Raw genomic sequence first — 17,311 nt, 5'->3', positions numbered from 1 at the left:
GTATCTTTGTTATATTCAGAAGTTGAAATAATGTCCACTAGTGCGAAAAGACTTGTTGAAAACAAAATACGTTTGGAAGACACATATAACAGTTTATAGTCATGTATGTGTTCTATACACGTTTCAAATATGTCTTTTTCTGTTTTAGGAAGGAATTGTAGAAATTGAAGGATTCGGCTATGAAATAAGGCCGTCACTAGTCCCGTCGTTGCACAGCGGCCTAGCCTCACATCTCAAGGTCCCACATGAAATCAAAAGGTTTGTTCCATCAACGTTAGAGGCAAATAAGTCGGACAACATTATGCGAGGGCAATTTGGAACTTCCTTTGTACGGATACCAGGTGACTGACTGTCAGTGCTCTGTTTCGTTTCTTTATGTGTCTGCTCTGTTGTCATTGCTTTTTTTTACATATAATTTGCATGGGTTTTTGCGGACTGATTTTCCTTAGGATAAAGCATTATTTTTATGATTATTTTTGTCGTACGATATGGAGGCCATTGCCTTTAAGTTAATACTTTTCCATGTTTGAAATACACGACCCTCAAAAAGTATTTTATATTGAAACTAGATTTGTGTCCAGTGGACACAGGTGCCCCGACGTCAGTCATTGTACTTAGTTTCATGACTCTAGGTGAAATGTTTTTCAAGGTACATTTGTAAATGCAACACAAACTTTTAAGCACTGTATGTGTATTTTCACTAAGTGAAGGACCATAACTCTGGCCTCGTTGAGCGAAATCCCAAAGAGAACACCATGTGCACAACTTCATATGCTATGTAACAATCCTCTACTGTTTTATGACTCTAGTTTAAGTACATTTCGAGATACATGTGACACAAACTTTTAATTTTTGACTAAGTCAATGGGTATCACTCTGGTCTTGCAAAATGAAATAAGACAACTAAGATGCACAAATTCACATGCGGGAAAATATTTCTACATGGTGTTATAACTTTATGAAACATTTTGAGATATATGCAGCACAAACTTCTAAGCACTTCATATTTATTTTTCATTAAGTCAAGGACCACAACTCCAATTTGGCTGCGTGAAATCCCAAAACAGACACCAGATGCACAACATATAACAATCCCCTAATATTTTATGACTCTATGTCAAATACTTTTTGATATACATGCGACACAATCTTTTATGCTATTGATGCATAATTTTGACAATCAAGGGCCATAACTCTTGTCTGGCTGATAGAAACCCGGAAAATCCAGATGCACAATAGGACATGCTGAATAATATTTCTGTTAATATGTTTCATGACCCTATGTCTACATTTTGAGATTTTTGCTACACAAACGTTTATGCATATTTTGACTAAATAAAGGGTCATAACTCTTGTCTTTAGTGAATTCTCTAACAAAACCCTAGGTAACTGCACATGCTGAATAATAACACTGTAATGTTTCATACCCCTAGGTTTAATACATTTTGAATTACATATGGCAAAACATTAGGCCCTTTTCCTGCATATTTTTGACTAGGTCATTGGCCATTACTTTAGTCTGGCTGAGTGAGATCTCAATTTAAACACCAGCTGCACAATTTCTCGTGCTGAATAACAAGCCTGTGAGGTTTGATGACTCAGGGTCAAATGCATTTGAGATATGCACGACGCAAATTCGGACGTCTAACAATTCTATAACATATTTATAACACTTTTAAATTTATATACTGCGAAGCAATTGTTCAGATTTTAAAACATAAAATTTAGATATAATAATACTTTAGCAAAAAGGATTTGTTAGATATCAATACTTAGATATTCTAGTAAAAACTGAGTTTATAAATGGAAACATTTCAGATGCCGACATAAAATGTGACATTTAAGTGAATAACACTAAAATATAATTGATTCATGGGATAATATTTTTGTTTAGATGAATACAGACGTGATGCTTCAGAAGAGGACAACGTATCGGAAACGGGTAATTAATTACTAAAATTAATAACATTCCGAACTTCAAATTTTAGTGTTTGTTATATGTTTCTATTGATAATTTGATGTAATTGTACATATTTTCAAAAATAAAATGAAATTTCGATATGATATAAGTAAAGCAAAGATAATTTGATAGAAATCGTCACTCGTATAAATATTTATATGTCTAATAAAAAACGTGTCGTTATAATGTGTCATTGAAGTAAATAACGCTGAAGTATAACTGGTTCATGTTATAATACCTTTTAGATGAAGACAAACTTGATGCTTCAAAAGGGGACAATGTATCGGAACAGAGTCATTAATTAGTAAAATATTATAATATATATATAAGTCTAGCTACGTCATTACTGGGGATTTTATCAGCCTATATACCAAGACAGAGTTGGTCAAAATTTTATCCAACGGATAGGTAGTCCACATAATTGTACTCGAGAGTTGAATATCGTTATATTTTTTGACTTGTCGATATCCGCCTCCGAGTACAAACCAGAAAAGGTAAAGAATGTGATAGCACTGTCCTCTTCTTTGCGTAAATAACACCCAATGGAATCCGTTGGGCGGGAATTATGTTATAATAATGCGACGGATAAAAAAAAAAAGAAATACATACATAGAAAACCTGTAATTTTTCCTTTTCAATGATGTATATATTACCGAGATTTCTTCAGAAAAATTAAAACTATGGCAGATAAAAAAATGCCAAGGTTTAACACGAGTGTACTACATATTGGAAAATGGCCGATCACCGGTAAACACATTACTACACGAAGCGTTTTCATTGGTCACGCCTCCGACCGCCATTACAGGAAGACGATTGAAACGTTAGAGGTTTAAATTTTTTACAACAGAAATTATTGATAAATATGTCCTGTTTTTATGTTTTTTATTTACTATTTATGATTTAAAACAACAGGTAAGCTGTTAGGGCTAAAGAAAAATCGTGACTACTGATAAATCGTAATTTCAATCGACCACAGTTTCCACCGCAGTTTGGTTGTTTCTGGTTGATACCTCTAGGTAGACAACGTAAAATGTCAAAATGTAAAATCGGTTTACCCGAGATCTCATTATTTAGACTACCGGATAGGATAATACTTGACTAAATTTGAAACTCATGTCTTCGTGCATACGTGCGTGCAAGTGTGTGGCGGATGGCGGGCGTAGCGCGGATGGGGTTGCTGGGGTGTGCATTAACATTGCAGTATAAAAGAATTTTGGTTCTGAATGACATGAAATAATTTATGTAAAGTTATTGTAAAATCATACTTTTTACTAGGTACTTACGCGCGATCGTGCCTGCGTTACATGATATTCTAATGGTTTATTATTCTGTGATAGGAGAAACTTGGATTAAAATGTACGTAATTCTGCTTATTCTGGTCAGCTCTCGGATACGGAAAATTCAGTTTACACAAACTGTAGTAGCGCGAACGTATATTTATTTTTTCACTCAAGAACTGAAACAAATACTATTTATGTCGTACCAATGAAATTAACCGTGAGTTCCAAGTGATATTTGGGTTTGAAAATTTTAAATAGTAATACCATTATATATTTCATTCACTAGTAACATAGCCCCTCGCTGTCAAACTGCAATACAACTATTATCATTTAAAGCATCTTATCATCATGTCTTTGATTCTATGGTCTAGGTTATAACATACAATTAACATATGAATAAAGAGCAAAAGTAATTGTACGGTAGAATAAGATACGTTCCATGAACGCAGTCTCAAATCTTATAAGTTCGTTTTAAAATCGACTTTGCTGTTTCTAAGCACATATTTCAAATTCACTGATGGAAGTTTATCTAACATTATCTGACTGACTTTAAACCTCAAAACCTGATTAATTACTTTAAGCCTTACATCTTACGTAGAAATTGTACTGATGGAAGATATAAATGGTGACCATGACAAGAGGAATCTAAATATGGGGTTACCAGAGACTTTGGAGTTCAATCTGAAGCGAGGTACAAGTCCTGACATGAAAATACAGCTGCAAGAAAACAGGCATTTGAACCCAAATGCACCAGTTTACACTACAGATGTAAAGAGAGGGATGCATCAGCCCTTCAAACTTGACGTAAAACCCATAGTGGTAAGTGTCTTTGTAATTTTTGCGTTTGTTATATTCGTATATCCTACGCGTGTATGTGTTTTTGTTCTCTAAATGTCACTCTCCATTGGTAATGTACAACCAAAGATAAACTTTCGCATTTGCTTATGTTGTTGCAACCTTTCGAAACGTCATTTGATTATCCAAAATTAGGAGAACACCAAGTAAAGCGGTAAAGACATATATTATTTGTCTATTGAATGTATCGTTCTACTGACATTATTGCCTTTGTTAGCAAACAGTTTGAGCATGTATCATGTTTACACTATTAGTATGAATTTGAACAGTATACGCTTAAAAAAATGAAAGTGGGCATTGGTTAGAGATTTCAGATAAGACGCGATTATATTGCTGTATATATTTTGCATTTGTATACTAAAATCTGGATTTATACTTCTAATCGCCTTGCAATAAAATAAAGGAAGGTAATTTTTACACAGGCTCATATCACTCTCGTTTGTCGTTTGGTCCTATTTATTTTCTGTCATTATCTCGACGTGATACAATTCCACAAAACAACCTCATATTTCCTATAACTTGTTATTGATTTGACTTTCAGGGTTCTAAGTACTACAGGGACAAGAAAACAGGAGCTGCTGTTCAAGTGTCATGCAAAACCCAAGCCGATGGTCCGTGTCGTAGAATGATTGTGAGTAATTATCTTACTTTTTATCTCATTTTCTGTAGATAAATACAATATGGAAAGCATGACACGGTTGTGAGAAGAGAATCCACAAGGATATGCTTACGCGAACGCATTATACTATAACAGACATCTGCTTGAACCGGTACTAGTGACTGTAAGGGTCTTGTAAACTCTATTACTCTCAGTAAAAGCGAGTCTGCAATTATTTTGCTCGGCTGCATTTTAATGCTTCAAAAGAACCCTCTTAAAGACATTAAGCAGTCTTTAAGTGCCACGTGGCGACTGTACTGTCATCCCGTACTGTGCCTCATTAATTTTGTATTATCATGAAGTACATTCCGTTTTGAGTGGTGTTGCACATTTCAATGCTTCTCATGAATATACTCAAACCAAGTCTGCTACTACTTTGCTTGGTTTCGGTCTATGCTTTCAAAGGTTTCTTTGACGGAATTTCACACATCTGCGGATGTCTCTAAATTGTTTTTTTTGTACTTTTAGCGTGTGTAAATGTTGAGTTCTGCTCAACCCGGGGCTAGAGGGCATGGACGGTAGCATGGATTTCCACTACCGTCCACGAACAGGCTCAATCAAACCGAGTCTGCAACATTTTCGTTTTTGCCGTGTTGAGTGATCTGTGGAGTTTCCACTTTTTCTATTTTATTATTTATAAGAGATTTCTGCTTAAGCTGGTGGTACGGGGAGTGCGGGATGTTGCATATTTAATAACCTCTAATGAATAGACTCGGTCAAACTGAGTTTGTAATGACTTTGCATGGATGCATTCTATGCTTCTAAAGGATCTTCTTATAGAGTTTATTAAATATCACAACTTGAGTCTATAATTGCCGTGTGGTGGTTGTAAAATGTTCTCGGTAATTGGACTCAGTCTTGTTATATTTTCTTTTTCTTTGGGATCATAGAGTACATTCAGTTCTACTATGACAGAATTCTTCTAAGCCGGGGATAGAGGGCATAAGAGGTGTTGCACATATCATAAACAGCTCAATCAAACGTCTGCCATCATTTTGCTTTGTTGCATTCTATGCTATAAAGGGATCTTTTTACAGATTTTATTATTGAATATAAATTATGTAAAGATCACAATCATGTGTACAAAGAAGAGTTACTGTTGTCATATATCATATCAAAAAGACGATCTCTAACAATAATAACCATCCAACAAGGTGAGGTTGACTTTAATAGATAACAGGGTTTTTTCCTTCGGGATTGATACTGACTGAGAAATTATAACTCTGTGTTTGGTTTGATAAAATAATCTTTGTTACATTCATAGGTTATAATAATGTTTCCATTGAAAATACGAGAAAGGGCAGGAAATATGTTTGGAAGACGCTTTAAAAAGTTCGCAGAAATGTCATGTATGTATTCTATTCACGTTTAAAATGTATCTTCCCATTTTAGGAAGGAATTGTAGATATTGAAGGATTTGGTTATGACATAAGACCATCAACAACCTTGTTTTTGCGTCGCAGTACAGATACAAATATCCACGTCCCACACGAAATTAAAAGGTTTGTCCCACCGAATCATCTAGTAACGTCAGAGCCGATAGAGCCGGGTAATATTGTACAAGGACAATTTGGAACTTCCCATGTTCGAACACCAGGTCAGCAGTGCTTAAATTCCTTTCTGTGTCTATTTTTGTCGTCTCTGTTTTACTCTGTTTATGTTTTCCACATATTTGTTGTACGGGGTTTTATAATGAGACTGTGTTGTTTCAGAGTTTCTTTTCCTCGACTTTACATATGATTACATTCAGTATATCCATGATAAGCGTTGTCAGACTTGTACCTATTACCATGTAGATCAGTAGGCAACGTGTAAATTTGCGGCATGATATCTCTCCGTCGAAGTAGTGTAGCATTCTTACTTTTATAAGATACATGATTTATTTTTTTGCTCTCTCAAACGCAATCGGTCGTAATTATATTATCCATACGGATCCATTAAATCCTTTTATTATAAAAATGTTTTTAAGTATGAGTTAAATCTTTGAAAGTCTTACCAAGTATACTGAACAAACTAACTTTTTGTATAAAGTACTTAAATTAAGTATTATATCTAGTAGTTTGTTATATATTTTTTATGTTGTGACTCATATTAATGTTTATATAATAAGTTGTAGAAAATGTAGTTAATATATAGGAATATTTCAGAAGCCGTGATTATAATGAATAGCATTGAAATATAATTCGTTAAAGTAATAAAATTTTCATTTAGTTGAAGACAGACGAAGTGCTTCAGAAGAGGAAAACACGTCGGAAACAAGTAATTTAATTACAACATCGTATCTCATTTCACGTGTTAGTCTAAGCTAACAAAGATAAAAAATTAAGGGTAGATTTCCCAGTAGCACAGAACATCCCAAACACAGTCATAGCAAAGCAAAGAAGGCCCGCAACAAAACATAACAGCTTTTTGTGAAATTTCATCAATGCATTAACCACCTACTAAAAGCAAAACATTCCGTTTGGAAGCACATCAAGTGTGTACAGATTCAGATGACATTTATGTAATGAAGGTAACATTATTGTACAACCATTTATAATCAAATGAGTGATTGAATACTTGATAATGGAACAAAAGCAGACATATCTACAATTTCCTTATATTATCATTTAATTGTCTTTATTTAAAAATCATTATGTACATTCTAATTTAACTAAATGTGTCTGCCAGTTGTGACGTCAAATTGTCGGTTTTCGGTTCAAAACTTCCCGGATAAAAACAGCTCAGCATGATCTTTATCATTATTAATCGTTAGTATGTAAGAATAAAAATAAACAATGCTTTCTTAGACGCAGTTTATCGTCCGATTTATTACGGTTCATCGTTAAAGTGGCATTATATGCGCATCTTACTGCACATAGTGTGTTTTTGGTGAATATTTTATAAGAGCAATTTTCGGTTGCTGTACATTTAAACGTGTTAAATTAACGATAATGCCGCATAAGTATTTGAAGTTGATGCTTTAGAATGAAGAAATCGGACTAAGAAAATAATAGTTCTTTTCTTCAATCTCCCTTACCTATATGTAGAGATTTCTGAAGTTGAAGGGAAGCAACTCCTGCGTGCAGTTTGACTTTTCTTAAAAAGACTGCCCCAGTCAAAATAAGAAAAGTCATATTTGGAAAGTTATTACTTCGTACTAGTAACAGTAAGAGTTTGGTATATTGGGTTAAAAGCTATAATTCCCTCCACCCATTTTACACACATCTATTTCAGCTGGATTTCTACTTGAAAAATGCGCATATTTTCACTTTAAGATCCTTGGATATCTAAAGATTGAAATGGAAATGCAATATGGTTTATATTTATAAATATTGCCTTTTATTATCATTTGCAATTTGGATCATAAAGCCCATTTAATATTAGCATGACGGGGTTTCGCATTTAGCTGTTGAATATGTACATTTTTATATGCGTTAGGAGTTAGCAATTCGTTTCGTTATATGTCTAGCAATGTTCAACGGTATTATGAAAACCATTGAAGATTCTTTATCTTATCATATGACTATGCTTTCTCATATGACATCAGTAGAAGATTTGGGAGTGATTCAAATAAGCTTCATGATTCCATCATAATCGAATTGAAATGAGCCGCATCATGAGAAAACAAACATAGTGCATTTGCGACCGGCATGGATCCAGACCAGCCTGCGCATCCATCTTCTCATTCAAAGCCTGTTTCAATCAGAGAAACCGTTAGCTGACAGCATGTATCCTGGCAGGCTGGTCTGGATCTATGCTGGTCGGAAATGCACTATGTTGGTTTTCACATGGTTCGGCTCAATTATTAGTATAAGATTATTCCAAACAATCTATTTAATGTTCAATTTGGATAGACATAAAACGATCGATAAGTGAACTCTGTTCCCTAGGGGACGCTTGCATCCATTGCGCATTTTCAAATAATTACATACAAAATTGCTGAAACGCTTTTGTAACGATACAGATATCAAATATGGTAATGAAACGAACATACTCAATTCCGCTAGCAATCGCTTACTTCCGACATTGACATTCAGTATAATTGAACGATAACTGTGCAATGCAGGGAGGAAATGTGTCCCTTTTAGTTATACAAATAATTTGATACAGATTGCTTTTTTGTTATGTGTTTATGCAATCAATGATAGTTATAATGTTTCTATAAAATGTTTGCCTTACTATTTATGCCTTTAGATGAGTTTCGCAAAAGAAGAATGGAATACTTCGGATTTTTTCCACCGCGACCGAAAGTTGTAACAGGACATCTTAAACAAGAGTTAGGTAAGTTCACGTGAAATCTTCATATTACCTTTCATGAACAGATTCAGTTAAACCTAAGTTGTTCCTATTTACGTTATATGCTTAACAAAAGTCAGGTTTAAGGTATTTGATATATTTATTTGAACTGTATTTTGAAAAGACAATGTCTCTACTTCTTCCAGCTAGAATAAAAGAAACTGTCATGCTTAACATCTAACACCCAAGAAAATTTAGCAATAAATTCTTTATAAAGGCTATTCACTCAAAAAAATTCCAACAATTGTGTAACTGACGTCATGAATAATAAAATGTCTGAATTAATCATGACCCATTTTTTAATGTAAATTTTCATGAGGTCCGATTAAAAGTCTTCTGACAGACTTACTAATGGTTGAACCACGAATTTCATAAATAATCAGCTTAAAGTCTAGTCTTCTTTTCCTTTCGAAGGATATTGCTTTGAACAATTAACATCACTGCACTTTATAGTATACATATGGTATGACAGCAGTCAAATAGACGCAAAATCAGCCACTATTTAAAACTACATATATACTGAAAACAACAGTTAAACGTTAACAAGGACTGGTCATATGAAGTAATGCGTCTGACTAAATATCTCTGTCACGCCCGTCAGAACTAATTTATCAGTAAAAAAAAATAATTAGTAAGGAAAGGCTGTGACTTAAATTGGTAACAGGCAAGGTGATGAAACGTTTTGAATAAGAACTAAAACTTTATATATACAACTCAATGTATACCTAAAATTACCTAATGTTATTTGCCCCTGCAAAAACTGTCTAGCAATAAAAAAGATAAAATAAAAAATGTATTCAAGCGAAAGAACATTTATCACCTGCAATGGCAGTGTATAAATTTGCCAAGGATACACAAAATAACACAACTACCACGGGGGTTAATTTGACAAAGTTAACTTTAAGAGTTAGGAAAAAGTTCGAACATCATCAAATCATAAAAAAGAAAGAATTGTTTTATATGAAAATTAAAAAGCATATAAACATTTATATTATTATACAAAACCACATATGTGTATTGAATTCCGGAGAGGGACTGCATGAAGGGGCCAAACTTCTGGACAGTTCAACGTCTTTAAAAACTCACCATTTTTAAAAAAGCTGTTACATGTCTTCGTTTTGATGCATTTGCATCAATGTCCCAGTACTTAAACTTTACATATCTACAAATGGCATTCTTTTTAAAGGGTGTTTGTGTGGGGGTGGGAGAGGGGGCAACTTTTTAAAGAATATTTTAAGTATCCAGTTCTACGGAACGGAACAGTAAAACTGTATTGGACAGATAGGTTGTTTGTAAAGATGTTGTTCGTTACTAAAAATATCTGTGGTTTTGTGATATACAGTACTGCTTAACCTTAACTATCAGATTTTTGCAACTTTTTCACATGAATGCCGTAGTAAACTTAATTGGCTTTTAGCTAAAATCGGCATAGAAATTGCAAGCATTGAAGCATGTAAGTACAAGTCTACTAATTCAGACTTTTATGCCGACATGCTATTTTTTAAAATCAAACATCATCACTCAGAATCATAAATATCTTTGCCCAAAAGCAATTGAAAGGGATATTTCATGTATTAAGGAACAACTATATTTGCATTGTTCCTGCACTTTTCTAATTTTTTAAAGAATTATTCAAAACTTCTTATGATGATGTTGATCATTTTCTGTGCCTTTGCAAGTGTTTGCATAGGCAAATTTATTTTGTTGTTTTAGAGCATGAACGAGGCGCAAATATATTTGGGGATTTTCCTCCTACACCAAAGGTGGACATACCAGGTAAGTGATCCTATGATTGTAACATGAATAGTATTGTCTAATATTATTACCGGAAAAGCCAGAATTGAAAAGTATATTTTCTTTTTAAATTAGGAAATCAGGATTACTAATTATCATATGAAGCAGACGTCTAATATACTTTAACGTGACATAGAAAGATTTACTTGCTTATACTTAAATACGATAAATCACAGATTAGAAACAAAAAAATACCGTTAGGTACTTCATCTAGTGTATTAAGCCTTTTGCAACCCTATCTAGATTTAGGTTATTGTTCAACGTTCCATAGGCATCTGGGTGATTCAGAACTTGTAGGCACATTAACTTAACTGTGAATACGTGGATATCTTGTCAATCACCCTGTAAAATTGCACGGATTATATATTGTCTTTTACACTTCCAATATCCTACAATGCGACTGATGATTTTATTGAATATTTGTAGTTTTATATGGAGGCATTTTCTTACTATTGTTGAAATTGTCAAGAGCGTCGATTACACACTCTAACAAATATTCGTTTTTTTTGTATATGCGAAAGAGACAACGTCGATAACTTTTTTGTATTATTAGTTATATTTAAATGTTCCGTGGAATGTTATGTTTTTTTTCCTTCTACCAAATGTTCAACGGTATCATGCAAATTAAACTACATTCTATTGCTAAAATATTGATAATTTATTGCTCATCTTAAAAGTCTCCTTTTGATCTTGTACATTGTTGCATTTTTGATTAATGACACCAGACTTGGGTTCAACTCTCTTTTGATGTATTCAGAAAGAACTTTTACCTTAAAATCTCAGCGAAGGACAGAAAAAATTTAACCTTTAGCCTGCTGGCGGCAATTGATTCTGCCTTTGCGACAAGTGCAGACCAAGATCTGACTCATGTCTACACTGTTCGCTATTCAGTCAGTAAATGTTTAGTGAACACCCCGTTGAATAATATAAGTGGTACTGTCCAAACTGAATGATGAACCAGCCCATTTTAGAAATTTAGCAGGGTAAAGGGTAATTTGGATGGTATGCATATCCTGTGTTATATTCATTTTTGCATGGAAGGAAGCAAATTGGCATATATCTTGATCATAGCAGGCTTACATACATTATTCTTGACTACTTAAAGGTGCCTGTCGTATATAGAAATACCTACTATTAAAACTATGTTTATCAAATAAACTTATTAACAACGATCTATTCTCAGTGTATATGTGTTACTGTAGGGTAACTATGCAACTATGTTCTCCGTGACGATTTGATAAAAGACATTGGGTCTGGAATCATTCGTCCTCCACCTCTAATATTTCATGTGGGGAAGTTATCAGTTACTTGCAGAGAACAGGTTTGTACTGGTACAGAATCCAGGAACACTGGTTAGGTTAACTGCCCGCTGTTACATAACTGAAATACTATTGAAAAACAGCGTTAAAACCAAAACAAAACAAAAAAAAAAAAAAAAAAAAAAAAAAAAAAAAAAGAAAAAGAAAAGAAAAAAGCAAAAAGATTTCCTTGGATGTATTTCATTTTTATTTGTTTCAGGTCATAACGTTTGACTACGGCATAGGACAATTCAGCGACTGTATGAATAACAAAAAATGAATTTCACTTTCATAAGAAACCTACGTGCTGTATTTTTCTTGATAAACTTTTTTCCTGTAAAAGAAGTTATTACAGCTCTAGCTTTGAACTTATACACATTTGTTTTTCATCATGAGATAATGTGTTAAGAACCGTAACTCTCACGTTCATTTTGTTATAGTTATGGCCTTTTTGTTCTTATAAATTCTTGGTTATATTTTATTGGTCCTCATTTTCTTTAGTTATGAGCAAAAGCTTTGAATATTTTCAAACGTTTTTTTTTATCATTATATGCGTGTCCTAGCCAAGAGCCATAACCTGTTGCATGGATGTTGTTAGATTAATGACCTTTTTAAACTAAAATAGACTTTCATGATTAAAATATCTGTTTGGGTTGAGTTTACTTGAATACAACAAGAGCAATAGTTTATTTTTTCAAATTTGAAAACTTCTTTATTTCAAGTACTCAGAAACCAGAACTCTGACATGCATTATTATCAGAATTCTGGCCTATTAGGTTTATAGATTTTTTTTCATCGTCAAGAATTGAGCAAGTAGGCTGAGAAACATAACTCTTTCCTTTGCATTTTGCCTTATGCCAAGTTATAGAATCCACAGGCAGTGTTCTTGTTTGATTTTATCGTAGTTTTCAATAAAATATATTTGTTGGCGTGCGGTATACAATGCAAACATAATTCCTGTCCCTCATTTGATGAAATCATTCAATTTTGTAGGCATGAAATTTCATGATTTATCAAGAACGTATGTTTCTCTTACAAATAAATTCGTAGGTTTCCCTCTTTCACAAAAAAGCAATAAATGGGAATTATTTCGCTTTTTCTTTTGAATTTAATTTCGTGGATTAGGTCAGCCTCGACTTCCTCCAAAATTAGCCCCCTACTCCACACACACCACGAGTTTCACAGAACACTTTCTATGCAAAAATAGGTATTGTAATAAATAAATTTATTTGTTTAGAGATGCTTGAATTTTGACGCTGATAGTAAAACAGTTGTTGAAAATTACTTTACGTTGTTGTCGTTTTATATGTTTTGTTTTATTGGCACAGCCATTCGCCGAAGAATAAAGGATTGAATATAATGATTGTTATATACTAAATTTCAGTTTGTATATGGCTATGTTCGCTTTGATAATGTTATGTAAACAATAAAAATAGTTTCTAGAACGCACTGTAAAAAGAAACCTTGTATCCGAGTGCATACTAATGAGTTTTGATTAAAAATACATAGACTTAGTATATAGAAGTACACAGCGAAGAAAAAACAAAAGCAGTCTGACAGTACGAAGAAAATCCTTTCACTTGTAAATAATTGTAGAAAAAAGCTACTGGATAGCACACTGTACATTTATTTATAGACAACACATTCACGTGCAATATTAACATTATATAGAGGAGCTCTCAAAATCATATGAGCCGCGCCATAGGAAAACCAACATAGTGGCTTTGAAAGCGAACAGCATGGATCCTGACCAGACTGCGCGGATGCGCCACTATGTTGGTTTTCTCATGGCGCGGCTCATATATTATCTACATTTTCTGACCTCCAAAATTATGCATAGATTTGAAACGCTGGAGTATTACTCATTTTCAGCAGTGTCACTTGTCCTTACTAATCTAAAAGGGACCTTTTAGATCGGTGTCGAGTCATCTTAACCATGGGGTTCGGAAGTTCAGCAAAGAAGTAGAATTTATTTCATGTGCGGTAGCTATCCACCTTGACCCAGTTGTTCGGACGTTTAACAGGTGATTAAGCTGTAACGGTCGATTAACTTTTAGAGTTACATTTCGACATGTTAGAAAAATGAGTGAAACAACTTCTTAGTCCAGTGTTTCCCGCCAATACTAACATTTTGAATCAAAATTGAACCGACCGTTAGTTTAACAGCCCGTTAAATTTTCGAAAAACTGGGCCTTGGCGTATGGAATGAATAAAGTATATTAGATTTGTCTAAATGTCTGGATGTATACTGTGTATAGTCAGTCGGATCTTTTAATCGCGGCCAAAGTAGTAACAGGAAATTTAGGTAAGCTATCGTTAGGCGTACGTCAATGCACTTCTCATTACAAAGAAGGAAATTAACATGCATAGCATCTTACACTCAATAAACTACACCAGTTAATCTATTCTATGGCTATTTTCTAAAAATCTAACTAGCAGCATGTAAATGGCATCATAAATAATAAATTGGCTGCATTTCTGGTTAATGATTTTTCTCAATTAAAAACTAATATATTTTCAAAAGTAATGGTCAAATTAAAAAAAGAATCTGACAGCGTATTAAATGACTGGAAAATGGATATGATAAGTAAGCATCTCAAAGTTAGACATTTCAAAAGAAAATTGCTTTGATCAATTTACAACACTGACACTTTACATGCTCCTTGCCACTAGTCTATAAGTGAGCCGCGCCATGAGAAAACCAACATAATGGCTTTGCGACCAGCATGGGTCCAGACAAGCCTGCGAATCCGCGCAGAGTGGTCAGGATCCATGCTGTTCGCTAACAGTTTCTCTAATTCCAAAAAGCTTTGATAGCGAACAGCATGGATCCTGACCAGACTGCGCGGATTCGCAGGCTTGTCTGGACCCATGCTGGTTTTCTCATGTCACGGCTCAGATAGTATTTTAAATAATAAACGGTTGTAATTCTAATTATTATTCACTAACATTATCACTCGAGAATCCGAGATCATCTTAGTCAAAGAATTTGGAAGGAATATTGATCTAAAAATCCTTCATTTATGTAAATATCAATTGTTCAATATTATTTGTATTTACTGAATTGTAAAAAAAACGGCCTTACCTTATCGAGGGCCTTCAAATGTTGAAGGACCTTCACCTAATGTATGACCTTCACAATTCTTAAAACAGTCGTTTTTGATCTTTCCTGAGCTGAAATATGAATAAAGTCATACTGTATTGGAGTTTTTAAGTTAATATACTGCTCCAGATGTTTTTTACTAGTTTACTAGTATTAAATTTTGATCATTGTTTGATTAGGAGGAACTGTACTTACGTATTGAATAATCATTTTTATAGGTGCAGAAAACATGCTATAACTCAGTGTTTGATAGCAGCATATAATTTTGCATTGGTGATACTATATTGAAAACCCCAAAGACATAATAATAGCAATTTTTGAACTTATTAAGATATTTTTATCTTTTACTGAACAGACACAGAACTGGATGAAAACGAAGTAAATAAAGACAATAAAACAGAGGTAATATCATTGTGCTTGGTCAGTTCTGACACATCTGTATGTTTTCTTCCTAAAATAAAATACGCACTCTTATATTTTACATTTTTCTAAACTTAAGAAGCATTTAAATAAAACATATGGTACGTTGGTGCCATTGCAATAACAGAATGATTATTTTGCTTGGCGCATTTTACAAATGAAGTTTAACGTTTATAACTTGTTAGACGTGATTTAAAAAGAATCGTGGTTAATATAGTTTTTTCTTTATTTTAACAGACTATTTACACAGAAAAGTCGACCAAAGAGGCAGACAGAAGAAACGTATACTGTAGAAATAGTTTTAGTAATTGACCCATACATGTGGGAAAAGTAAGTTCAATACTAACAGTTTTAATTAAAAAAGACACGATAATAAAAGCCAGAAATCATTTTATATTTCTCTCTAAGCATGTAGCAAATATATATCGGTAGCAACAAGGAGCATTTTGCGTGATTGTAGTAGGTAAAGACATTTGACGACTTAAAACGTTGATAAGCCATAATCGGAGAAAACTGGGCAAAGTGGGAAACCATAGAAACACACTTGACACCGCCTAGGAACAGTCATTTGTAGAAATATCACTATGGAGTTTAAAGTAAGTTGCTTTAAATGTTTCCCTCTAATATGAAAAAGTGCTGACGTCTTCACGGTATAGAATCTCATTAGTCCGCAATTAAGGGTCTGGAAACTCCTTCAGGGTCTGGAACTCCTTTGTTACTATACCTTCAGAGTCTTTAACCTCCTTTGTTCTAATACCTTCAGAATCTGGGGCTTCCTTTGTTTTATTTCTTTGGGGTCAGGGACTTCATTTGTTCGCATTCCTTTAGAGTCTGGAACTTTCTTTTGATCTTATGTCTTCAGGGTCTTGAACATCCTTTGTTTTCATTCTTTCTGGTTAGTCCTCATTCTTTTAAGTTCACGAATCTCCTTGGTCCGTATTTTTTCAGGGTCCTGAATGAATATAACATTAACTTATTAAGTTTGAAAAAGGAACTGTGGGTTTGCGAAAACGTCTTTGTCAATCTTTCTACGCACTTTGCGTTTCTGGATTTAAAAAGTATGTGATTATCTAACTATAAAATCACACATTTCAATGGTATTTTTACATAATAAAATCATTAGATATTACTTTTAAATTTAAAACAAATGTTATTAAAGGTATATTTAACAGCATTTATGATTATGTCATATAGTAGCAGGCCAGTTAAGCATTTATTAGAAATACTTTAAACCTAACTCAAAAACTGTTTTTACATACAAACATGTATATATCGTGTTAAAATATATTAATTTTTCAATTTTTTTTTTCAAATATGAAATTTCACCCAAAGAATACATTCAATGAAGACTTTATATTAACTATCAATAACTTTCCTTTTCTAAGCTTCTACACAATATGTAGCTTGATATTTCGTGTTTTTTGTAAAGCTAGTTTTTAACAAGTCTATGTAATAAAATACATAGATTGATTTAAAATTATTCTGTATCATTAGCATTTTAGGTAAACACACGATGTAACATCATGAATTATACATTATTTTGTGAATCGTTGTGCTTTATGTTTCGTTACTGTTTCAATTATTTCATAGTTGAGACAGAAAATTGCCGACAACATAATTATTACCGTTTAAATCAAAAAACCTATAAACATAAGAATCGAACCT

General features: G+C 33.4%; 2 protein-coding genes across 37 annotated transcripts in view; one reads left to right on the top strand and one right to left on the bottom strand.

Moving 5' to 3' along the window:
- The window catches only part of LOC123535799 (uncharacterized), a 401,923-nt gene that overhangs the window by 5,258 nt on the left and 379,354 nt on the right, over positions 1–17,311 (top strand). The window contains exons 4-12 of the mRNA XM_053527909.1: positions 149–341; positions 1,895–1,942; positions 3,839–4,059; positions 4,637–4,726; positions 6,146–6,350; positions 6,965–7,012; positions 8,930–9,016; positions 10,745–10,807; positions 15,582–15,628. Coding sequence (XP_053383884.1) covers positions 149–341; positions 1,895–1,942; positions 3,839–4,059; positions 4,637–4,726; positions 6,146–6,350; positions 6,965–7,012; positions 8,930–9,016; positions 10,745–10,807; positions 15,582–15,628 — 1,002 coding nt within the window. The remainder of the gene's footprint in view (positions 1–148; positions 342–1,894; positions 1,943–3,838; positions 4,060–4,636; positions 4,727–6,145; positions 6,351–6,964; positions 7,013–8,929; positions 9,017–10,744; positions 10,808–15,581; positions 15,629–17,311) is intronic.
- Positions 1–17,311, bottom strand: part of LOC123536539 (cell surface glycoprotein 1-like) — a 353,687-nt gene that overhangs the window by 74,164 nt on the left and 262,212 nt on the right. The window lies entirely within an intron of this gene.

The sequence above is a fragment of the Mercenaria mercenaria genome, chromosome 17, assembly GCF_021730395.1.
Source record: "Mercenaria mercenaria strain notata chromosome 17, MADL_Memer_1, whole genome shotgun sequence".
Lineage (NCBI taxonomy): Eukaryota > Metazoa > Mollusca > Bivalvia > Venerida > Veneridae > Mercenaria > Mercenaria mercenaria.
This window is presented reverse-complemented; position numbering and strand designations above follow the sequence as displayed.